General features: G+C 46.9%; 1 protein-coding gene across 2 annotated transcripts in view; it reads left to right on the forward strand.

The window, feature by feature from the left end:
- HTR4 (5-hydroxytryptamine receptor 4) overlaps positions 1-26,547 on the forward strand; it is a 1,457,781-nt gene that overhangs the window by 628,729 nt on the left and 802,505 nt on the right. For both annotated transcript variants that reach the window (XM_086931613.1, XM_086931612.1), the window contains exon 3: positions 11,428-11,553. In XM_086931613.1, the coding sequence (XP_086787739.1) occupies positions 11,428-11,553 (126 nt within the window). The remainder of the gene's footprint in view (positions 1-11,427; positions 11,554-26,547) is intronic.

Here is a 26,547-nt window from a genome sequence, read left to right on the forward strand (position 1 = left end):
GCTGTAGAGAGAGGAAGCAGGAAAGAGATGCTGGGTTTGTAGAGTGATGAAGTGAACAGGGGCCTGGTTTGCAATATAAAAAAAATTGACTGCACCGCAAAGTTGCTTAGGGTTTATTTTATAAGGAGGGCATTTCATGTTGCATGTTGCAATTTTTTCCTGTTGTATCGAAGTATTCATTCTCTCTCCATAATGTAATTCTGACAACCTTAGCATTTATCTTTTCCATTATACAATTAATAGAGAAACTGATATCACAAAAGACACAAAGGTCCAGTCTCAGTTTTTCATTTGTAATGTGGTGACATAGTTATTCATGATAATCAAGAATATAACTACCACAATGTATTATGTTGTGAAATAAAAGCCCAAAACTGAAGCATTGCGTCCTTGGTGGCATGGAGTCCTCTGGGCGCCTTCATTAGGAGGGGTGTATTCATGTTGCTTCGTTCATTAAAATCATTTACATGTTAGGCTAACACAAGCTTATTTTTATTAACTTGATACAATCCCATATTCAGCAAGCCTTTTGATTAGATCTAGATAATGATAAATGTATGGTGGCCAACAGGCCTTATATCAATGGTTACAAAAGCCAGGTATAGTGTTTGCATGATGGGTCATGTAAGCCAGTGTGTGTGTTTGTGCATGTGCAGAAACTGATCCCAATTTCCCATTGTAGATGGCCCCACAAGTTAGGTCGAACCTCCAAAACCTGTTGTAAACACTTTGTGGGCCTACATTGCGTCTATTGCTTTTATTTTGTTACTTGGATTGTCCTTCCAACATGCTTGCTTGCTCTTTTGTCTTTTGCTTTGTCCCATGGAGCAGGGACCAAGTACTGTATCTTTATGCTTTGCTTTATATGCTTGTTTGGGGACTATTTGTTTTTGGGTTCCTGCTTGTGTTACTGTTTGCCTGTGTTCAGCTTCGATGCCCGTATTTTAATGCAGGATTCGTCCCTCCCACCGCCTCCCATATAGCTACATGCTCCTTCAACTCCCACCTGTGCCTGGTGCTCCCTTATTCATCCCTCACCCCTCTGTTCTAATTCTGGTGATCTTGGACTACTGCTCCCAGGCTGCATCACACTGATAAATAAAAAGCCCTCACTGGAACTCTGTGTTGCTGATGACATTTGTGGTATTGGCCCAGTGCATCGATGCTCACTGCACCATCAGGATTCAAGCAAGCCGGCCCGACGACGGCTGAAATGCCAGAAACCGGTCCCCGTAAGCTTGTCTCCTTTCTGGTGAAGAATTGGCTTGGTAGTTTGGTCTGCCCTGTTCCCATGATGCCCTGGGCCAGGGACAGACTAATTTGCATATAGCCAGGTTCTGAGCTGGGATGGTGCAGTGAGCTAAAAAACGGTGATGGATCAAGCCCTGATCTTTGGACTGGGTAAGAGTGGTCTGCTTAATTCAGACACTCTGTTCATCACCACCCCCTTTTCTGAATCGACATTTGTGGTATTGGCATTTGGTGAGTGCTTGCCCACCTATTGCAAGGTTCACAGCACTTTCAGTAGCAACTCAGTTTGTGTAATACCTGTCCATTTCTTTGTTCTGAGTTGTTGATGGAAACACTGATGTAAAACTTCACAGTAAAAAATAAAGCTTTCACAAAGAACACTAATACAGAGAACTTTATTAGGGAATGCAAAAGCGAGATGGATGGTCCCGATTGAGGCAGGTGGACCAGACTGAATGCAGTGTCAGATTTTGTGGAGTTGTATTTCTGCCTCATTCAGTACACACAACCTTCTAACTTTAAAGGGCTTGGAGGCCTGCTTTCTGCTAGTTGGGATCCTAAGGCTTGTGTAACTGGACTGTAGATGTTTTTCTGCTCAGGGATTGGGTTGCAGCGCGTGAAGCAAAACACCGAAGAAGGATGAACTTCTGTCCCATGTTAAGCCTCTCCACCCTGCAAGTTTTAGCTACTATTTCTTTCAGTAAATGGAGAAGCCTCACCCCCGATCTGAGTCTCAATAAACATCACCCTTTCACTTTCACATATGTTATCTTTTTTAAGGAGAAGCGACCATGCAGGGTTTGCGTACTCCTTGCAACATTCGCTCTCCTTCTCATGACTTAAATAAATGATGTTGAAATTGTGCTGTTCATCATTACAGGGCATTTTATCAGCAATACCTTTATATTGAAAATCAAGCTAAATCAACGATAGGCAGGGCCATTGGAATTATGCAGTTTTGCACTGCAGCATTTTAAGATAATTATGGATTTGACCCATAATCCATCATACAATTCATAATTTGCAAATCGTAACAAAAACGTTTGCTTCTAGCTCAAACTGGTCAAATGTAGCTATCAATGCAGCGACATGTGTAGGTATGCAGTGGAAGTTACTTCACAAAGGTTGGCTGTTCATTTTTCAGTTTCTTATTTATGTGTTTAGGTGTTACCCTGGTACTAATGAGGTGAAACATTTTCTCAGACTGTTGACACAAGTAAAAATAACAAAATGATGAAGTAATACTATCAGAAAATGTGCAGCATTACGCAACATAATTTGCATTTTCTCGCTGCATAATATAGTCAACGTGTTGCATAATTTGGCCCTACACTGCCGCATAATTCCAATAGCCCTGATGGCATGTTCTAATAATTGTTAGCCATGTGAAGAGTACTCCTTGTGCCTTATGAATTACAGGTTGCTTAAGTGAGAATATGGCGTTTTTAACCCAAAACTACTCGCTTCGATCTCTGAAGCTGAATCACTGGACAGGATATACTCACAAAGCTTGACTACAGCACAGACTTATGAGTGGGATTTGTGTGTAGTTAGAAGTTTTATCTTGGATACCAACACTTGTAAAAAGGTAATTTGTTTAATTACTGCGTAAGTAAGAAAGTCGGAGCACCAGCCATTATGAGTAGCCTAGCAGTAGCCCTCTTGTCAGAATTGCTGCCTGGAGTCCGGGAAGGCTGTTGAGAGCTTCACAATGCTGTGCTTGTTTACAGTTGCAGAAACATGCTTTCTGGTACACCATGAGGCCAGCGCTCGGGACAGTAGAACGGAAGAGAGTGTCATCTTTCATTATATAGATGCCGCCCTATTTGCTAATGCAGTATCTGCGATTCATGAGATTGGCCTGATGCGCTTGTGATCTGTTGCAGGCTGGAACCAATAGTTATGAGAACCATGTTTTCAAACCGTCCCACATTCGCATAGTTGTTTTTTAATCCCTCCCACCTTCCGTCGCTGCTTTCAATTTCCCACATCCCCCCATCGCTGCCTGCAGTTCTCTCCTACCCTCCTGTAAAATCAAACATTCACCTCCAGTCAAGAGATCTGGGTTAAATCCATTGTTCTTCTGCTCACCATGCCACACCAGTTTAGACCCAGCATATGAAAATCAGTCTTGACCTGTCCCCTCATGGGAACAGTCTAGCCCGAGCTGCTAAGCCAGGTCCTCCCTGCACCGGCAACAAGCATCCTGGGGCTGGTTTCAGGGAAAACCCCCTCATCAGCTAGGCTAGCTTGACTCCAGTGGCATGGTGAACCCGGGACCAATGTCTGGGCATACCCGGCGTACTTGGGGCATAAAAGCAAAAGACTCACAAATGATGGGCTGAATGCGGAACAAATCAAACATTCACCCCAGTCAAGAGATCTGGGTTAAATCCATTGTTCTTTTCCTCACCATGCTACCCCAGTTTAGACCCAGTCATATGCAAATCAGTCTTGAAACTGCTCCCTCATGGGAACAGTCCAGCCCGTACTCACCATGCCACTAGATTCAAAATAGCCTAGCTAATGAGGGGTGATACCCCTAACCCAGTCCCAGAATGCCTGTTTCCGGTTCAGGGAGGACCTAGCCTAGCAGTTCAGGCTCGACTGTTACCATGGGGAGCAGTGTCAAGTATGATTTGCATAGGGCTGGATCTGAACTGGAATGGCATGGTGTGCAAAAAAACGATGGAATTGGCCCAGATCTCTGTACTGGGGGTGAATGTTTTACATTGTGCAGTATTCTGTCCATCAATTGTTCTTTTTATCCCGGAAAAAGAAGCATGCGGCAAAGGCAAGCATGCAGTCCTGAATCTGACTGCATGACCCAGTGTGTAGCAATTGTATAGCTATTAAATCCCTGGCAGCACAGCTCCAGGTTAATATGCTGCATGGCTAAACATTGCGGTCCCAAAGGCGAGACCTCTTGGCAATGCCAATGTTTGTTTTCTTATGTGATCTCTTCTGTGCCTCCCAAAAATCATGTTTGGAGACACCACATCCCTTAATAAACATTTGTTCTACTGGCCCAACTTCCAATACGCTTCCTATGCAACATTCCTGTACATCTTAAAACAAGGGTTATTTAAAGCCCTTCCAATTTTTTAAAATCGCCATTTATAGCCAAGGTCATAATAGGGAATATCACTTGATCTCCTCTTCTAGTTCACAATGTCTTCTTCTATTTCACTGCTGACTCACCTTTGACGTTTCTGTCCTATAATATTTCACTCCTGTCAGGTCATTTTCTAACCTCATCTGCCTTCAATATTTCACTCTTTTCATAACCTCTCCCTCTTCTTTTATTGGCTGCCTATTACCATATCAGTCTTCTCTCTGAGAGTATAACCCAACTGATATCACCAACACAATTGCCCAGAGTCGCAAGATATTATACACCTCTTCCAAATATCTAGTTGAGAATCGCTTCTCTTGTCACTTGAAGACTGGACTGAGCAGGGATGGCTCCTACATTTGATTGGTGGAGCGTCATCCCACCAAGAAAAGCCCCAGGCCAGAGTTGAAAATTAAAATTGTAATAAAGTTTATTTATTGTCATTTTATTTTTCAGCAACCAACCCGTCTGGAATTGATTGTCAGGATGGAGGCGGGGCCAGTGCTGCCGAGGGGCAGTCTGTGGGCTTAAGTTTCAAAAGTGCATGTCCCTTTGGCTGCTGTGTTGCGACGGTCAGCCAGACATGCACATTTTAAACTTCTTTAACCTAGCTGTCTTAGACAACTGGGTTAGAGAAAGTGGGGGTCTCGAGTGCTCTTCAGAGCACTGAGTGAGGCCACTGCCTCCAATCCTAGCGCTGCTCTCATGCTGGTGGGAGCAGTGCCAGGATTGGTTAGGGGAGTTGGCTGGGTCCTGTGTTGTAGAATGCCGGAAGAACAAAGGAGGACATCGTTTCACGTAGGAAGGTGTCTGTTTTTTGTGTGTTTTCTTTGCCACCTCGCACCGCTCACCATCCTCGGTAAATGCCACCCGCCACTGTGACTGATTATAGGCCCCTATCTATAACCAAACCAATATCTTTTGCTAGTAATGTCAGCGACTGACTTGAAGAATGTTCCTTATCCTAGTCTGAGCAATGACGTGTGTACGTTTAGTGAAACACACACACACGTATAAATGTGCTGGCCTGTCAGAGCTTTCACAGTTTGTTCGGTGAGAGACGTGCCTTTTCTCTGAAGTCTGAACACTTAGGAACGCGTCGGTAATTTTCTTTATATTGAGGCAAATGTGTCATAAAATATTATCTTTTTCTGTTTGCTAGCAATGCTATGCGGCTTTTGGGAAGAAAGAGGTACGAATTATGAAATACAAATGTTGGAGAATCCAGTGAGAGTACCAAGTCGGCACAGTTTTAAAAAAAAAAATCAATTTTCAGTCTGGGACAAATAGCAGGTACAAATAAAATTACCTGAAGACTATTTTAAAAATAGTGCACATATCAAGAAACAAAATTCACAGTAGAACAAGGTTTAATACAACACTGTTTAGAACTATTTAACAAAAACTTTTTGCAATTTCCTAAATTTATCAGATTAAAAAATGGCATAAGAAATCAGTATATTATCAAAGATGAATTTGGTATAATTTTGCTGCGGAAATCTCGGAATTTTGTATTGTGACGTAATGGCATAATGTCTGAAATTTCATATTCAAAGCATAACATATTTTTTTTTTAAATAACCAAGGTATGCTGGTGTAACTGAAATGTCATTAACAAAAATGGGGTGATGGAGGTAGACGTTAGGTTCATCTTCCCGACTGTGTATAGTTATTAACAAATCTGTAAATGACAGATCAGAGAACCTAACCAAAGGGAAGGGCTTCTGCTAAATGTGCGAAACAATGCCCCGAATCTAAGAAGAGAAAATTCTCTTCTTGAGTCCCCTCACTCACCAAGGGTTTGTCCCTAGATGACATGCTTCATCATTGGGGCCATCCCAGACAGTTACTAACCAAAGGAATAACGGAAGCCCTTCCCTTTAGTTAGGTTCTCTGATCTGTAACTGAAATGTCACCAGGGCCTAGTTTCCATGAATTATTCCAACATTTAATTCCTTTCCTAATTTCCATCAGGATTTCCCTATGCTGCCCAAAGGGAGATTTGGTTTGTGCTTCGTGCCTTGTTGTCGGACGGGCTGCAGGCGGCATGTTTGCAGATAACCTGCAGCTCTATTGGAGGCGGTGTGCTTTGCAAATTTCTTCCGTTCGGCTTCTGTTGTACTTGCAAGGCAACTAAATAAATGGCGACCAGTGTACCTGGAAAAATGTTTGCATGTGCATTTACTTATAGGTCTGTTTATCATATCAGAATAACGAACACGATAAGAGTGCAACATGTGCTTCTGCATTGAATGGTTATTTTTCCTTTTGGTTTTCGAAAAATCCCCCCCCCCCCCCCCCCCCCCGTTTTCCCTTCTGAGCCTTTGACTTTCGTATTTGAAGGTGTAGGGGTCTTTTTTTTATATATTAACACTTAGCTGAGCAATATTAGATTTGGGGTCAGCAGTACCATCATTTTTTGTGGTCAAAAACATGACAAAATAATGTTTGCGACTGCAAAAATAGATTTGGAATGTACACATCCCATTTTGGAAGATAGTAAAGGTTTATCAACTTTTAAAATGAGATTGTAATGGGATCATTATTCTGTATTTGGTAGGGGTGCGCTTTGGGTGTCCTTTCGGAATCCTAAATCAATATCCAATGTATCAATGGATGATAACTGGAATTCCTTTCTGTTCTAAACCAATAAAAACATTGCTGACTCCCAAGTTGGGTGGAAACCCATTCCCAAAGGAGAAAAGAAAAGTGGTCTTTTTGGGAGGCTTTTCTCTTTCTACCACCGCGCCCTGAAATTGTTTGTAACATTTTTTAAACACAGTGCTGATTGCTTGAAGGAAAATGCACTCAATTAAATGAATAATCCCTTATTTAAAAGCAATGACAGACATGGTAGCCTGCTGACTTTTGCAGGCCACCATCCATATCATTCCTATTGGACTGAGTTGTAATTTACGACCTACTTCATGGATGTTAGGGCCAGATGTACGACCCGTTTTTGCGGTCATAAATGGGAAAACCTCCCATTTGCGGCCGCAAAAAAGGATAAAAACATGTACAAATGCTATTATGCGAGTCCCAGAATCGCAAAATAGCACTTGCGAGTCTCGCTATTAGGAAGGGGCATCCCTTCCTAATAGCGAGTCAACATGCTATATACTAGTGTTTTGCGACTGCATTTACAGCCGCAAAACACTCGAAGTTTACCACCTACTTCAAGTAAGTGGTAAACCACTCGCAAAGGGGAAGGGGTCCGCCTTTGTGAGTATGTTGGGAAATATTTCTTATGATCAGCCAGTGGTCCCAGAGACCACTGCCTGCTCTTAAAAAATGAAACAGAAAAGTTATTTTTTAAATGCATCCTGTTTTCCTTTAAAGAAAACAGACTACATTAAAAAAAAAATACAAATCTGCTTTATTAACCCTAGCCATGCTTATGACGCGCCCAGCTCATCATGAGGCAAAGTGGAGAAGTGCTCATGACGAGCTGGGCTCGTCATAACTGTCGCGGTCTGCCCACCCGTAATTGATTCCCCGCCTGTGCAGGAGAATCAATCAGTGGGCGGAGTCGTGACGAGCCCAGCTCGTCATGAGAACAGCTCCACTGTGCCTCATGACGAGCTAGGCTCGTCACAAGCACCGCTGCGCCACGGCCCACTCCTCCCCCTGCGCCGTGGGGGAATTACCCCCACGGCAAAGGGGTTAAACAGCAGTCCCAGACATGGTGGTCTGCTGAGCCCAGCAGACCATCATCCCTAGGAGGGCCTGTCATTCACAATGGGCTCGCAAATTGTGGGAGGCTCATTAAAATTAATGAGCCTTGCAATTTGCGGTCCCATTGGGAATCGCAAAACAATGTAAACACACTGTTGTACATTTCATTTAGCGCCTCGTAATTTGCGACTCACAATGTGTCGCAAATTGCGAGGCACTAAATGAAAGGGTCGTACATCTGGCCCTTAGTGAGGTAGGTTGGATTTTGAATTTTCAGCTGACTTGCAGTACATAGATTACTTTGCAAGATTCCTCACTGTTCGCAAAAATACTGGTTGCAAATTACGTTTTTTTTGTGATCAGTGTAATAGTAAATCTGGCCCCTAGTTTCTTATGTGAGTACTTGCCTATCTGCACTTCTTGTCCAGTTCTTTTATTCTGAAGTGCCTGCTCTTTGCAAAAGGATACACTGTGTGTGTTTGCACCTCGTCAGCAGCTTTTGTGGTGTCTGGGGCAAAATAATCTTGAGGGGGGCCCTGTTGTACTTCCCCACTGGCCTCTCAGAAAAAATATCGGACTGTCACTGAGCCCTATATTAACTTACCTCTTCTGAACAGGACCTGTTTCCTTAAGTGCCACAATTCCGGCTGTGTTTCTTACACTTACAAAGTGCAACATCATTGTTTACGTCTAAGACCAAAACTAACTTGCAGGGAGAAGAATAGGTTCCCTTGAAAAATACATATTAGAGACTTCATCATGAAGTTTATGGTTGGGGACCAGCAGGAAGACTTTCATACCTGCCAATGGACTCCGTTACCTCTGTGAAACCTTCAGCCGATTCTGGCTTTGACTGTAGTACTTTTCATTGGGGCACCTGTAATTTTACTCATAAGTGCTGCCCCCAGAAATCCCAGAACCCAAAGCATTGTTGGGGAAAAAGTCAAAGTTCTGCATGACAATGGGTGGACCAGGCAGTTATGATCCTTGCAAGTAAAGAAAATGAGGCTTCTTTCAATATTTGAATTAATGAGCTTTCCCAACCAACACATGGTGCCCCATTTTAGTAAGTGTGTGCTGCGCTCAAGTGGTGCAGAACAGTTTAGCGCTGTGCAAGCAGACCTTTACAATGGTAAGCAAACCAATGCTATCTGTTGGGCCATGCTGTGAAACATTAGCAAATGTAGGCCAGAGAAGCCAGCCGCAGGCCCAAGGGAGGTCTGTGGTTGAACCCCGTTAAACAGAACAATCATCTCACCCCAAATTATTAGATTCAAAAGTGACAGAAACAAACAGGTTTGGAGAAGAACTGCAATACAATATGATACCTCTGTAATGATGTTGGGGCACATTTCTTCTCGCTGCAGGCCCTAAAGATACATTTCTTTCAAGGCAAAACCTATGCTTGACAGTTGTGAATATGAGATTCTGCTGCCCTCACCTTCTCTGCAGTCCAATAACTGGGTGTGAAGGTGACATTTCGGAGCCCTCCAAGAATGTATGTTCTTCAACTAAGTAGTCAATTTCTTCATGGCACCAATGTGGCATGGCATCTGATTGTACTACAAAGTTGCAACTGGATGCTGCTCCTATAGAACGTTGACTGGATGGTACAACTTTAATAAGCTGCAAGGTTGAGTCCATGGTAAAGCTCTAATGTATGAGATCTTCTTCTTTTAGGTCAGATCTCTCTATGTAGTCCGAATATAGCATGGCGTCATGGAGGTGTCTTGTAGTATGACTGGAGGGTGGCATGATACTCTATTGACTCACTGCTCTTTTCATTCTCCTGATGGGTCAGTGCTGCTATCATTGCATATGATTTGTGTACTTCTGCTAATTTGACACTATCTGTCTGCTATCACTGTGTAATGATAGCAGAGTTGTAGTTTTGCCGTGTACTGGCAGCATAGCATAACTGTAACATGGTTGCAGATTAGTCCTGCGTTAGTACTGTTGTAGCATGGGAGTAGGGTGGTACTGCTCCACTTGGGATGCTGGGCGATGATATTCCATTTTATAAACTTTTCCTTAATTATGATGCTATTGTTTGTTTGGTACCTGTGGTATGGAGAGAGGTTGGTGCTGCTGTCCAAGGGAGTAGCCAGAATATTAAAATAACTACCACTTTGAACCAAGCCAGTAAACCTGACCTTTCTTGGAAAAGTTCCATTCACATGTTCTTCCTACTTCCAATCATCAATCCATCCATACTCTCTCTCTGCCATCCATCCATCCATCTTTTCTCCCTTTCACCTTTGCGCCCACTCACTCACCTAAATATAGATTTTTCAGTCATCCATCCTTTCACCACTTCATATATACATCTATCTTTTCACCCATCAATATATCCCTGTTTCTATCCGTTTTCAACCCATCAATCCTTTCTCTCTTCCTCCCTCCATCTTTTAACATATCTATATTATTTTTCATCCACTCATGCTTTCACTTATTGGTCTTTTCACTCTACAATACACTTGTCCGCATTTCTTCTATTCTTCCTCTCCTTTAACCCTTGCATTCTGTCCATCCTTTCAACATTCCATCCATTCATTCATCCTTCTGTCCCTTCAACTTTTCTTCCTTCTTTGTTTTTCTGTTTTCCTCCTTTGTTTCGCCCTTTCTCTCTTTATTTATTTCCCTTTTGAATGCATGTACTCATCTCTTTTCTCCCCCTCCTTACTCTTTTAAATTATTTGTATCTCTCTAGCTTACTCTATACATTTCTCTATCTCTCTATTTAATTCCTATTTTCTTTTCACTGTGCATATCAGCCCAAGGATCACAGTCCTCTGACATAATATTTCCTAAGAGTTATTTATGAACTTTTGTCTGCAAGCCTGCAGACACCCGGTAAATGACCAATTAATGATTAAGAGGAAGTGAATTATCCAGCCCATGGGGCCCAGTGGCACCTCCGCCTAAGCTGCTGGAGCGGGGGTTTAGTCCGCCGCTGCTGCTAATGTTTACACTGTTGTGTTGATGATGTTATGTTATGTTATGTTATTCAAAATGTATTAAGCGCACGGGCACCCAGGGGTTTCATGGCGCTAAAGGTGAGAAGGATGGTAAACAGTACCCTAACCGTGCACTTGCTTGAATAACCAGGTGGCAGGTAGCAGGTGAGAAGGTAGATCTACTGCAGTATTGTGACAGAGCAATACTCTATTGTCTGAACGTTTCTCGCCACCCCTGTCACTTCAGTGCTCTCTACCTCATACCGCAGTAATATGGCCGCCGCTCTGCTCTCAGCTCACACTCTATGGTCAGATCTTTCTTCGTGTTCTCTTGTTACATCCGCACTGTGTTCCTGGTATTGCTCTGTTATGGTCTCAGAGATGTTCTCCCTGAGTTTGACATTTCTCTGCCTTCTCTTGTCGTTGCAGCCCGAATGAGGGATTAGGGGTGGCCCAGAGAGGTGTCCTCATTTTCTTCCTGTCTGCAGTGATCCTTATGGCGATCCTGGGAAACCTGCTGGTGATGGTCGCGGTGTGCCGGGACCGGCAACTCAGGTGAGGACATCATGGTCTTCAGGTATGGAGGGAGCATTACACTCTTATCTGTTCTTGTTCTTTGTTCCAGTATGACTCTGAAAACAAGAGCTGTGCCTCTTTGTTTTACTTCCTAATGAGAGGCATACATCCCAAGCAGAAGTCTGACCTTGGAGAAGGGAATGTACCACAGAGAGACACCTACTTTACACATAGCAGCCTCGGCTCAAAGAGGAACCTGCGAAGAGAGACAGGCCATCAATGCAATGACAATCCTGCTTCCCAAAGAAACAGGCTTGCACAACAAAAAGAAGCCCTAACCTGTACTCCAGAGAGGGGCCTGCCCCGCCCTCAAGAATGTCAACAACAAACATCTGGGATTACCAAACGCATCCAAGAATAAAGTCCAAATGGTTATCACTTAAGCCAGTGTTCTGTCCCCTAGCACCGGAGCAATGAGTTATATCAACAGCATTTTTTGGGAACATGTTTTGTATATGTGTGCGTGTGTTTGAATGCACATGTCTGAGCATGAATGTGCGTCATATTGTGAATTTGTGTCTGGATCCTTGCTAACTGTGGTGCAGTGTCCACCTCTACAGTGTTCCCTTTGCCTCTGCAGTGTACACCTATGAACTGTTCTCCTTGTACTCTGCCGGGTTCCCTACCCCGTGTATTGTTCCTTCCTTCTCTGCAATGTTCTCAGCCCTTAAGGAGTTACCCCATTCTCTCAATTTCTGAAGCCTTCCAACCTTCTCAGTAGTGTAGTTCTACTTTATCATTGTTTCATTCCCATTACCCTGTTCCCTCCACATCTGCAGTGCCGTCTTCACTTCTGCAGTGTTCTGCAGTGTTCTCTCCACCTCTGCAGTATTCCCTCCCTCATGCATCTCTGTAGTTTTCCCTCAACCTCTTCCGTGTTATCTCTGCCTCTGCAGTGTTCCCTCCACCTCTGCGGTGTTTCATCCATCTCCGCAGTGCTCCTTTCACCTCTGCAGTGTTGTCTCCACCTCCACAGTGTTCTCTGCTCCTCTGCAGTGTCCCCTCCACCTCTGCAGTGTTCGATCCATCTCTGCCATGTTTGTTCCATGTCTGCAGTGTTCCCTCCACCTCTGCAGTGTTCGATCCATCTCTGCAGTGTTCCATCCACATCTGCAGTAATCCCTCAACCTCTGCAGTTTTCAATCCATCTCTGCAGTGTTACCTCCACCTCTGCAGTGTTCTCTCTACAGTGTTTTCGGCACCTCTGCAGTGTCCCCTCCACCTCTGCACTGTTCGATGCATCTCTGCAGGGTGTGATCCATCTCTGCAGTGTTCCCTCCACTTCTGAAGTGTTTAATCAATCTCTGCAGTGTTACCTCAACCCTAGCAGTGTTTGATCAATCTCTGCAGTGTTCCCTCAACCTCTACAGTGTTCTCTCCACCTCCACAGTGTTCTCTGCACCTCTACAGTGTCCCCTCCACCTCTGCAGTGTTTGCTCCATCTCTGCAGTGTTCCCTCAATGTTTGCAGTGTTCTCTCCACCTCCACAGTGTTCTCTGCACCTCTGCAGTGTCCCCTCCACCTCTGCACTGTTCGATCCATCTCTGCAGTGTTCGATACATCTCTGCAGAGTTCCCTCCACATCTGCAGTGTTCGATCCATCTCTGCAGTGTTCCCTCAACGTTTGCAGTGTTCTCTCCACCTCCACAGTGTTCTCTGCACCTCTGCAGTGTCCCCTCCACCTCTGCACTGTTCGATCCATCTCTGCAGTGTTTGATACATCTCTGCAGAGTTCCCTCCACATCTGCAATGTTCGATCCATCTCTGCAGTGTTCGACCCATCTCTGCAGTGTTCCCTCAACCTCTGCCGTGTTCTCTCCACCTCCACAGTGTTCTCTGCACCTCTGCAGTGTCCCCTCCTCCTCTGCACTGTTCGATCCATCTCTGCAGTGTTTGATACATCTCTGCAGAGTTCCCTCCACATCTGCAATGTTCGATCCATCTCTGCAGTGTTCGACCCATCTCTGCAGTGTTCCCTCAACCTCTGCCGTGTTCTCTCCACCTCCACAGTGTTCTCTGCACCTCTGCAGTGTCCCCACCACCTCTGCACTGTTCGATCCATCTCTGCAGTGTTCGATACATCTCTGCAGTAATCCCTCCACCTCTGCAGTTTTCAATCCATCTCTGCAGTGTTACCTCCACCTCTGCAGTGTTCTCTCTACAGTGTTTTCGGCACCTCTGCAGTGTCCCCTCCACCTCTGCACTGTTCGATGCATCTCTGCAGGGTGTGATCCATCTCTGCAGTGTTCCCTCCACTTCTGAAGTGTTTGATCAATTTCTGCAGTGTTACCTCAACCCTAGCAGTGTTTGATCCATCTCTGCAGTGTTCCCTCAACCTCTGCAGTGTTCTCTCCACCTCCACAGTGTTCTCTGCACCTCTACAGTGTCCCCTCCACCTCTGCAGTGTTCGCTCCATCTATGCAGTGTTCCCTCAACGTTTGCAGTGTTCTCTCCACCTCCACAGTGTTCTCTGCACCTCTGCAGTGTCCCCTCCACCTCTGCACTGTTCGATCCATCTCTGCAGTGTTTGATACATCTCTGCAGAGTTCCCTCCACATCTGCAATGTTCGATCCATCTCTGCAGTGTTCGACCCATCTCTGCAGTGTTCCCTCAACCTCTGCCGTGTTCTCTCCACCTCCACAGTGTTCTCAGCACCTCTGCAGTGTCCCCTCCACCTCTGCAGTGTTTGATCAATCTCTGTAGTGTTACCTCAACCTTAGCAGTGTTCGATCCATCTCTGCCGTGTTCCCTCAACCTCTGCAGTGTTCTCTCCAACTCCACAGTGTTCTCTGCACCTCTGCCATGTCCCCTCCACTTCTGCAGTGTTCGATCCATCTCTGCAGTGTTCGATCCATCTCTGCAGTGTTCCATCCACATCTGCAATGTTTGATCCATCTCTGCAGTGTTCGATCCATCTCTGCAGTGTTCCCTCAACCTCTGCAGTGTTCTCTCCACCTCCACAGTGTTCTATGCATCTCTGCTGTGTCCCCCTCCACCTGTGCAGTGTTCGATCTATCTCTGCAGTGTTACCTCAACCTTAGCAGTGTTTGATCCATCTCTGCATTGTTCCCTCAACCTCTGCAGTGTTCTCTCCAACTCCACAGTGTTCTCTGCACCTCTGCTGTGTCCCCTCCTCTTCTGCAGTGTTCGATCCATCTCTGCAGTGTTCGATCATCTCCGCAGTGTTCCATCCACATCTGCAATGTTTGATCCATCTCTGCAGTGTTCGATCCATCTCTGCAGTGTTCCCTCAACCTCTGCAGTGTTCTCTCCACCTCCACAGTGTTCTATGCATCTCTGCTGTGTCCCCCTTCACCTGTGCAGTGCTCGATCTATCTCTGCAGTTTTACCTCAACCTCTGCAGTGATCGATCCATCTCTGCAGTGTTCCCTCCACATCTGCAATGTTTGATCCATCTCTGAAGTATTCGATCCATCTCTGCAGTGTTCCCTCCACATCTGCAATGTTCGATCCATCTCTGCAGTGTTCAATCCATCTCTGCAGTGTTCCCTCAACCTCTGCAGTGTTCTCTCCATCTCCACAGTGTTCTCTGCACCTCTGCAGTGTCCCCTCCACCTCTGCAGTGTTTGATCCATCTCTGCAGTGTTACCTCAACCTTAGCAGTGTTCGATCCATCTCTGCAGTGTTCCCTCAACCTCGGCAGTGTTCTCTCCACCTCCACAGTGTTCTCTGCACCTCTACAGTGTCCCCTCCACCTCTTCAGTGTTCGATCCATCTCTGTAGTGTTCGATCCATCTCTGCAGTGTTCCCTCCACATCTCCAATGTTTGATCCATCTCTGCAGTGTTCGATCCATCTCTGCAGTCTTCCCTCAAACTCTGCAGTGTTCTCGCCTCCTCCACAATGTTCTCTGCACCTCTGCAGTGTCCCCTCCACCTTTGCAGTGTTCGGTGCATCTCTGCAGTGTGTGATATATCTCTGCAGTGTTCTCTCCACCTCTGCAGTGTTCGTTCTGTCTCTGCAGTGTTCCCTCAACCTCTGCAGTGTCCCGTCCACCTACGCAGTGTTCCCTCCACATCTGCAATGTTTGATCCATCTCTGCAGTGTTCGATCAATCTCTGCAGTGTTCGATCCATCTCTGCCGTGTTCCCTCAACCTCTGCAGTGTTCTCTCCACCTCCACAATGTTCTATGCACCTCTGCTGTGTCCCCCTCCACCTCTGCAGTGTTTGATCTATCTCTGCAGTTTTACCTCAACCTCTGCAGTGTTCGATCCATCTCTGCAGTGTTCGATCCATCTCTGCAGTGTTCCCTCCACATCTGCAATGTTTGATCCATCACTGCAGTGTTCGATCCATCTCTGCAGTTTTCCCTCAACCTCTGCAATGTTCCCTCAACCTCTGCAGTGTTCTCTCCACCTCTGCAGTGACCCCCTCCACCTTTGCAGTGTTCGATCCATCTCTGCAGTGTGTGATCCATTTCTGCAGTGTTTCCTCCACCTCTGCAGTGTTCGTTCCATCTCCGCAGTGTTCCCTCAACCTCTGCAGTGTTCTCTTCACCGACGCAGTGTCCCCTCCACCTCTGCAGCGTCTGATCCATCTCTGCAGTGTTCCCTCCACCTCTGAAGTGTTCGTTCCATCTCTGCAGTGCTCCCTTCTCCTCTGCAGTGTTCTCTCCATCTACGCAGTGTCCCCTCCATCTCCGCAGTGTTTGATCCATCTGTGCGGTGGTACTTTCACTTCTTTATGTTGCCTCCACCCTTGCCCTATCCCCTTCACTTTTGTAGTGTACCCTCGTCCCATATAGTGTTTATTACACATCTTCTTCGTTACTCCAAGTTCTTGAGTTTCCCTCCAGACAAGCAGTCTTCGTTTCACATGTGAAGTGCCACCATCTTTTTTGTCGTGTTCTTTCTACTTCTGCTGTGTTCATTCCATATTTGCAGTTTCCTCCATCTCTTCTTTTTTCTATTCATGTTTCTGTTATTCTTCTTCTATTAATGTTTACACTACCACACTCCGCCTGCAGATGTACCTGTTCTAGTCTAATATTCTCTCCATCTTCCCATGCTTACCTCCACATGCGTTGTGCATTCATTTAAACTACGTTACCTCTCCGCAGACGCCTCCAGCTCTAGCCAGACTGAGAGCTCCCTGCACTGCTGTCGTGCCGGGCCTTTGGGTAATAACGAGCCAGTCACGACTCGCCGCCAGCTTGGAAGAGCTTTGTGGTGAAGTCCACCTGACCCCTCTTTACAGCCTTCAGTACGAGAAATCTCGGAGGAAAAATAAAAGCTGGCTCTTCTTGACACATATATACTGTTTAAAATTTCATATTTAGTTAGGGTGACCAGATTTTGAGAAGCAAAAACCGGGGCAGGCCAGCAATAGACGTAGGACTAAAGGGTGCCAATGATCACCGAATATCTGGCCTGTCCCCATTGTGTGTGTGCGTGCGTGCGTGTGTGTGTGTGTGTGAAATTAGCGTAATTTATCTTTTTTCTTGCAGGAGGAGCAGGAAGAGGCCAGAAGTAAATGTAGCCTTGTAGATGTGTGCTTACATATATATTTATATAAATAGGCACACATTTACCAGGCTAACTTTACAAAACATTAGTCTTGGCAGGCAGGACCTTCCCCCTGAGCGCCCCCACCTCCCCTTCCCTACTTTGCCTCCTCTCTGCTATGTATGTAGCTGACCTCCTCGTGTGCTTTCTGAATCAAAAAGATAAATTACATGAGTTATTTTACTTGTAGAGGAGCTGAGCACATGTTACAGTTCTGTTTTGTAGAATGAACTGACACTTGTCCAGAAAACCGGAATATCTAATTGAAATTAAGTAAAGTGTCCGAACACCCGGACAGTCGACCAAAAACCGGGACTGTCCGGGGAGATCCGGAATGTCTTGTTACCCTATATTTAATAGTGGTGGAAAACCACTAAAGCTCAAGCCAGAAACCTGGCTGTTCCGTAGCTCGAGGCCCTTTTGGACCTTCGATCCCAGATGGAGCCGAGAGTTTGTGTGGTTTCTGTCTACCACCCACGCTCTAACCTTGTACACCAAGAATTAACCCCTTGGGCACGGCCGCGATTCTGCGCCTTTGCGGCACATTCTGATCGCGGGTGCGGTCATGTTGGCCGGAAGCCGTCATCAGCACACGAGCACTGTGTGCAATGATGGCTCCCGGCCGTCAGCAGCATGGAAGGGGTTAAAGGCAAATCAGTGGCCTTTGATGAAGAGGTGCTAAGTTCAGAGTGTGGGTGCTGCCATCAATGTTGTGTGACTGGAGTGAGCGGAAGGTGAAAAATTCAAGAGTTACTTTCCCAACAAGCGTAGCAATTGAGCCACCCCCCTTCAGCAGGACAGTGGTAAGGGTGTGGTATATTGCTGATGGTGCGATTTGGAGGACTCTGTCACACATTTATTGCTAAAACAACACATGATAACGCACAGTCATTTACAGACAGCACATTTTCCATTGAAAGGGCCACTAAGCCGGCGCCATATTTATCTATATTTCATGCAACACAGCAAGGTACCTTGCTGCACTGTGCTGTGTGAAAGGGAGAGGGCAGGAATGCACCATATTTATCAAGATATGACACACTCCTCTCTGCCAGGGCTGGTGAACAAACTGCTGTCTAGCACCAACGCAAGTACCCTTGCACCATGGTGCAGGATTGTTTTTGTGCAGGCAGGGTCACCTTCTTGCACAACAACAATCCTCTAAGGCTTTTTCTTCTTTCTTTGTGTGCTGCATAATGCAGCTCACATAAGAAAGAGGAAAAAACAAGTAGAAATTACGCCTCCACAGGGAAGGTGTAGCATTCTGACACATTCCCAGGTCTACCAGCATTGGTAAATGTGGGAATGCTTCGGAATTCATAGATGGATGCGCAGGAACACCCACACTCTAACCATGGAATTCCTCCCTGGGGCAGAGAAACACAATGCAGCGACTTCCACTGTCTTGAGTTACAACATATTTACCAAGCCGCACAAGGTGGCCTTGCGTGGCTTGGTAAATCTCATTATAGGTTTTCTGTCGACCTGTGCCCTCTTGTGTGGTGCAAGGGTGAGGCAACACCCTTCATAAACATGCCCCCAAATATTAAATGACATGCAGTTTTACGGATAAAACGATAATGCACTCAAAAGATAATGTGTAGAAATTGGGTTCCACAAATATTTATCATTTGCGGATCGCCAAGTAATATGCCTTGATTTGTTTTGATCATATTAAAAGCTATATTTCAACCATACTTCAGAATTACAAAAATAGTGCTTCAATTGTGCTTTCCAACTGATAAAATATTTAAAATACTTTGTACAGTTTATGTACAAGTATTTAAATATTGTTGTTTGTTTGAAAAAAATTGACATACTACAGTCTTTCCTTTCACCCTCCCTGTGCACCAGCAACATTATCTCAAAGCTCACTTTACAAAATGCTCACATTTTATAGTCAGATAAAGTAAAGAAATAACCAATCTCATTTTTTTTTTAAAAACCTTTATTTTGTAAAAAAAGAAGTACAGTTACAGACCTACAACCACGGAGGCTGGTCAGAAGCGATCAATACCAATAGTGCAATAATACACAGCTCATCAGCCGACAACCCGAGGGCCCGCCAGCGATAACGCACAATATTATAGAGAGCTTGTGGCGATAGGAGGATAAATGAAAGGTTTCACATTTTATATTTTATAAATAAACAAAAAGAAAAACACACAAAAAAGGGTCGAGGCAAATACTATACACCGTAGTGACTGTCTCATACGGTAGGGGGAGCCAATTAAATAACGAGCAATGCAATAAGGGAGGAGAGATCCGGAATGGGGGAGGGGGCCGAGAGCAAACCAGTAAGTCCTATACAAAAGGAAGCAAATGACCTGAAACCCATAGTTAAGGGGATTGAGGAATGCCGGAAGCTTCTATAAAAGGGGAAGTGCAAATCTCTCCTCGGTATGAATTCCATTGACCCCATATCCTGCCCCACTTTTTGGGCCTACCACGAGAGACATATACAATTTTCTCTCTGAACATGCACCAGTCCATGTTCTCTGTCCAAGTTGAAATCAAGGGTGCCCTCTGAGAGCCCCACAATTGGGCAATGTCCCGCTTCGCGATCATGTTGCCAAGGGTGATCCACTGGGTCTGAGCAACACTGCAGTCATTCGGCTCCCAGATGTTCAACAAACAACGTCTGGTCTCTGGCAATAACTCAACACCCGTCACTTCACCCATAACCGCATACACTCGATTCCAGAGAACCACCACCTCCGGGCATTCCCATATAATGTGAAGGAAGGTAGCAAGCATACCACAACCACGCCTACACAGCCCATCTGCAGAATAACCCATACACATCAATCGTGGACCCGTGACATAGACGCAGTGCAGAATCTTTAATTGCACCAGCCGGAGACGCGCCGGAATCGCGACCTCTTTGGGGGAGGATATCGCAGCCTGCCAGTCTTCATCATCCAACTCCAATCCATCACCAGTCCAAGCCCCACGGAGCTGTACAAGGAGGTCTGAACGGTCAGTAATGAGTTCTTTTATAGATGAGAAATATAGTGCTATCAGGGACATACCCGTCAAGCACTCTATCTTCCAGGGGAGAGGACTCCGGAATAGTAGTCCCAGCTGGGAAAACCGACTCAAGTGCGTGGCGGACCTGGAGATATCGGAAATATTCCCTATCACCCAATTTATACTCCCGTTTCAGTTCGTCAAAGGTCTTAACTCTGTTCTTGACCCAGAGATCGCACACTTTACTGATACCAATAAGGTCCCACCTGTTGAATCCCTTCGTCGTCCATAGGCTACCCAGTCTCTCTGCAGCATATAGGGGAGTTGCTCTAGTCAGCGTGTCCGTCCATCCCATAGCCCTAGCTGCACTACCCCATACTCGTACCGCCACCCCGGTGGGGCCCGTCAGATTCTTCCTGGCAGCTCCAGAATAGAGCGCCCTATTATAGTCGCCCCCGGGTAACTGCCACCTGTCCATCTCGAATGCGGGATTTGGAACAGGACCGTACATAGCATTGTTGACCGCACTCAGTTGGGATGCCCAGTAGTAGCGTTTGATATCGGGCAACGCTATACCACCATCATACCAAGGCAAAGTCAATTTTGCCAATGCTATACGAGGTCGCCCGCCCCAAACCAGTTTCCTCTCGAGGCACTCAATTTCACGGAAATAGCTGGCAGGCACCAAATCAACGGTATTTTGAATGGCATACAGGAATCGAGGGAGAGACATCATCTTGAAGGGGGCCGCTCTCCCGAAAGGGGACAACGGCAAGCCGCACCACGCCGCGACATCCGATCTGAGTCGGGCAAGCGGAGGCAGTAAATTCCGCTCGTAGCGTACTGCGGGGTCCAAGGATATATATATTCCTAGATACTTAAAACCGACGCTCGAGACGGGTATCGGGCAAATGCGGGGCAGAGGAGGCAGTTCTCCTGTGAGAGGGTAGATACAGGACTTGGCCCAATTGATGACTAAACCGAATTTTTCCCCAAGGAACTCAAGACGTCGAACAGGACTCCCAGGGACTTGCGGGGAGAGGTAAGGTACAACAAGATATTGTCTGCATATAACGATATAGGATCCTCGAAGTCAGGGGACCATCGAATACCCTTGAGCGAAGGTTCCCATCGGAGCCACGCGGCAAGGGGTTCAAGGGCAAGCACAAAAAGAAGTGGCGACAAAGGGCATCCCTGCCGCGTGCCGCGTCCGAGAACAAAGGGTGCCATTGACCACCACCTGGGCCAGCGGTTGCTCATATAGAAGCCTAACCCACCCGATGAAAGTAGGGCCAAAGCCAAATTTGGTAAGGGCCGCCCACAGATACGGCCATTCCACTGTGTCGAAGGCCATCGAGGCATCAAGTGAAACCAAGATGGCCGGCTCACCAAGAGACCCCGCCCTTGCTAAGACGCCATGAAGACGGCGAAGATTAAGTGCGATATTTCTATGGGGGATGAATCCAGATTGGTCCGGGTGTACCAAGTCGCTAATCACCGTAATCAGCCGGTTCGCCAGCAACTTCACTAAGATCTTGGGTTCCACATTCAGAAGCGAAATCGGCTGGTACGATGAACATTGTTCACGGGGTTTTCCATCTTTATGGATGACCACAATGGACGCCAGTCTCTGGTCCCGGGGGAGGGATCCGAGATCTCGCGATGCCGAGAACATCCTGCGAAGATGTGGCACCATTTTATCAGGGCACAGCGTGTACAGCTCAACCGGGATGCCATTCGGGCCTGAGGCCTTCCCCGAGCGAATAGAGCGGATAGCGAGCGCTATTTCATCGGTGGAAAATTCCGCCTCCATAAGCTCTTTGTCCGAATCCGACAGGCTAGGCAACGCAATATCCCGAAGCAACAAATGCGAGTCTTCCTTCGGCCTATCCGAAACCGGCGTGTAAACCTTCTGAAAGTGCTGGGCAAAGACCTCAACTATCTCAACCGGGTCCACCACTCGCGTACCATCCACTTTTTCAGCAACAGGCACCACCCGATTCAATCTATCTCTTTTGTCCAACCAAGCAATCCACTTTCCCGCTTTATCACCAACATCATACAAACGCCCCTGTTGCTCACGATTCATCGCCTTTGCCGCCTCAGTCACCAGAGCTCTATAGTCTGACTGTTTAAGGGCCAAAGCATGCACTCCCTCGGGTGTAGCCCCAGACTCCAGCTGCTCCTCCAACCCGGTGATTTCGTTTTCCAGACTCACCACTTCTGCATTCTTACGCTTCCTCTCGCTAGCAATCAAGGACAGAGTCTGACCACGAATCACAGTCTTATAAGCCTCCCACAAGGAGATGGGGGAGGACACCGAACCCTCATTCTCGGCAAAGTAGTAATCCATACACTTAACCACCTCAGTTCTAATTTTAGGGTTGCGAAGGTGCCAGGGGTTAATCGGAGCAACCCGACCCCCGGCCCCAACTGTACATCAATAGTGAGCCAGAGTGGAGAGTGGTCCGAGATCCCCCTAGCTAAATGACTAATTTGCCTTACAGAGACCATCTGCACCGCTGGTATAAGGATATAATCGAGCCTTGAGAGACTCCCATGAGCTCCCGAGTAGAAGGTATATTGGGACTGTCCGGGATGTAGTTGCCTCCAACAATCCGCTAGACCCAGAGCGTCCAAAAAATTGCCCAGCCACAGTTGCGATGTCGGGAGGATTCTGGGGGGGCTACGATCCTCCTCCCCACTGACCACCGAATTTAAGTCGCCACCCACAACCAACATGCCCTCAGGAAACCCCAGGACCACCCTGCCCAAATCAGAAAATGTGGTAGACTGTAGACCGGGTGGGACATACACAGACAAAATGGAGGTTGTCTTCCCTTCCCATCGGCCCGTAATAGCCGCATAGCGACCTCGATCATCCAGCACGGTGCCATCTATCTCTAGGGGGAGGGAGTTCCTAACCAGGATGCCCGCCCCCCTCGACCCAGTGGTGAATCCAGAATGAGCCGCCAGGCGGAAGCCCCGTCTGTTCAGTGCATGGCACGTGTTTCCAATGAGATGCGTCTCCTGGAGTAAGACTATATCCGGGGAGCAACGCTTCAAGTATTGCAGGACTATCCCCCGCTTTATCCTATCGCCCAGACCATTGACGTTCCAGCTCAACACCCTCAGCCCCCTACCCCCATCTCAGAAATAAACACTTTGACCCCCGCCAAGAAACAGTCACAAAAGATATGATATGCAACAAAGCGCAGCCTCGACACAAACAAAAAATGAAAGACCCCCCCCCACCACCCCCTAAAGAACCCCCGGAACACACCCCCCCACCCTGCACCCCTGCGGTAGACCAAAAAGCCACCCCAACTTGCAGTGTGCCTGTCGCCCCATAGAACTAACCTACAAGAAGAGAGAGAAAAGCCCCCAGAGGAGGAAGAGTCCAGATTCCCCCCCACCCCCGGGTATTGAGACCGTATATACAGAACAGTCATTGAGCCACTGCCATAAGCCCATAAAGTTGGCTCGCCGATACAGACTCACTACTCCTGCTCTTCCAGGCCACCTTCAGCGCCCCTCGATCTTTCAGGGCTGGTACGATGTGTCGGCAGAGTGTCAAGCCAGTCGCTAACCACCTCGGGGCGATCAAAAAAGAACGCACGCTCCTCATATTCAATCCTCAGGCGAGCCGGAAAAAGCATGGTGTATTTCAGTCCCATGTCCCTGAGTCGCCTTTTAACCCCCGTGAAACCCATGCGTTGTTTCTGCACCGCTTGTGTAAAGTCCGGGTAGAAGCTGATCAACGCATTTTCAAATTTGGTGGGACCATTGGTGCGCGATGCCTGGAGGATAGCGTCTATGTCCCGGAAATTAAAAATCCTGGCTATTATAGGCCCCGGGGCGGCTCCCAGTTTGGGCTTCCCGCCGGGGAAAAAGTTACTGAGGCCCTTTGGTGCCAAGTGATTCAGAACAAGGTCCTCCACCAAAAGATCTGTAGATAAGTCTGCGGAATTCTCTGTAACACCTACAATGCGGAAGTTGTTGCGTCTGGCCCGGCTCTCAAAATCATCCAGCCGACAGGCAAACAAGTCATTAGAGGTCCGGATATTGCAGACTTCTGTCTGGAGATCCGAGAGATCCGTAGTAAGGCTTGCGGTCTTGATGTCCAGGCACTTGACTCACTCGTTGGTTTTCCCCAAGTCCGCCCTGATAAGGTTGACTTCGATCGCCACCGTGTCTATCTTAGCAGCCAGAGTTTTGTATTGCTTGCCCATAGATGTCTGAACACTTGCGATGGCGCCCATAACGTCCTTCAATGTCGGCTCCTCAGTTGCAGGAGAGATATCTCCAGTCTCCTCGAGGACCTTACTCGCTCCGCCAGGGGATCCTTTCGGGCGGGTAAAGCTATCTGTGGTATGGGATTGGGCAACCCCCCCTCGATATGTGCCTCTGGTTGCACGCTTCTCGGTATCCGCCTTGCCCGCCATGATGCGCGACGAGCTCTGACGGAACCTTTGGGATCTAGTCAGAATGGTTCCCTGCGCAGCAGACTTGGAGAGCTGAAGGGACGAGGGTAGAGGACAAGCGTAGGGCTGGCAGCAAGAATCAGGTCAGATGTGTCGACCGGCAGCAAATCGCCATCAACAATGACCAAAAGCGAAACCGAAAGTACCACAGGGGCAGTGGACGTGTCGCATCAGCCGTTGTTGTTCAATTGCCACCTGGGTACCTCGGGGACTCAAGTCTGTGGTTGGTCTTCGGTGTAGGCCGCAAATTTCAAAGTGCAGTAAGTCCGGTTCTCGGCGGCCAAATCGAATTTTGAAAAAGACTTTCGTGTCAGCAGGGCATCAACTAAAAGTACCCGTCGTCCAAATCAGGATACGTTGCAGGATGGATGCAGGAGGCGGAAAGGGTTTCGGGAGCCCTGTGCTCACGCGTCCATCTTGGATACGTGCGAAGCTCCTCCCCAACCAATCTCATTTTGACAGAATAAAGAGCAATTTGACAAAGACATATCCTCACATATGACTCTGTCTTTGACCTCAAAGCAAATGTGATATTGTGAAAACAAAATGTAAAGGCTTTTTTATTGCTCAGTCACCGACTGAACTCCAACATGGTTATTCTGGAGATGTTGCAGTACCCTTTGGAATCCTACATCCATTGCCTATTCATTGATGTAAAAAACACAAACGAGTGTAAAAGGGACATCCATCTAGTGGTTGAATTGCTCAGGAAACTAGAAAACCTGGGATTGATCCCAGCTTTGACTCTGAACCAAATTGCATAATCCTAGACAGGGTTGTAACCAGGCGTAGCCCATGCAGGTAAGAGCATTGATGTGGGGGGTAGGTGGGAGTCGACAGACAACAACGAGAAAAATGTCAATAAAAAAAAGTGGTTTTCGTTTTTTTTACATTTGCGTTTCCCTCTTCGCCATCTGTCGACTCCCCCCCATCACTCTTACCTGCACATGCCACCAGGGCCGGCTTTAGTGCTGGAGGCGCCGGGTGTGAGAATCATTTTTGGCGCCCCCACACGCCATGACAGCCTCCTCGATTCTCTCTCTCTCACCAGGCATAAGGGCCGCTCATCTCTCCAATAAGTTATTGCTAAACAAGCAAACACAAGGAGATGATGGACGGAGCGCTGAAACTTTTCAGACACTCACCCCCAGTCACAGATCTGGGTTGAATCCATCATCATTTTTTAGTTCACTTCGCCACCTCAGTTCAGAACCAGCTATGTGCAAATCAGTCTTGACCCTGTGCCTCATGGGAACAGTCCAGACCTGGCCTGGCAGTTCGGGCTGGACTGTTCCCTTGAGGCACAGGGTCAAGACTGATTTGCATATGACTGGGTCCAAACTGGGGTGGCTTAGTGAGCAGAAGAATGATGATGGATTATATCCAAATCTGTGACTAGGGGTGAGTGTCTAAAAAGTTTTGGCACTCTGTTACCGGGTTAGAGTAACTCACTGACACAGGTAATGCCTTTCTTGGCTTTAACAGTTTCTTTCGTTGGGGACTGAGTTTATAATATGGTAAGGTTGTTTCAGGGTCTTTGTCGGGAGATAGTCGTCCTCTCAGAAAGGGCTTTCCTTTCTTCCTCCACTCCAGGGTGCTCCCGGGGCAGTCGCCGGTCCGGTATGCAAGTAAAAAAAACAAAAAAAGACTTGGATTCAGTCGGAGGTCTTGCCTCAATCAGTGATATGGAAGGGTAGTGAGGAGTCACACGGTGCGCAATATAAAAAAGACCAAACAAAAGGTAAATGATTGCCCTGTGTGGATAGTGCTCAGGGAGAGGGGGTGATTGGGTTTTGCCGATGTAATTACGGGAGTTTAAAACCCTTCCTCCCTGTCCACCAAGAGACTCGCGCCCGTACCTGGTAGAGCCACGCGTCTCCTGACTTGTGGCTTGGCGATACGTTGAATCGTTGGCCTCCTGGCTCTGCCGCACGTTGAAGGGACTCATCTCTGCTGGTTTCCTCTTTCAGCGGTCCTTCCTTGTCTCGCTCGG

Source organism: Lissotriton vulgaris, chromosome 7 (assembly GCF_964263255.1).
Source record: "Lissotriton vulgaris chromosome 7, aLisVul1.2, whole genome shotgun sequence".
In the NCBI taxonomy this organism is placed as follows: Eukaryota; Metazoa; Chordata; class Amphibia; order Caudata; family Salamandridae; genus Lissotriton; species Lissotriton vulgaris.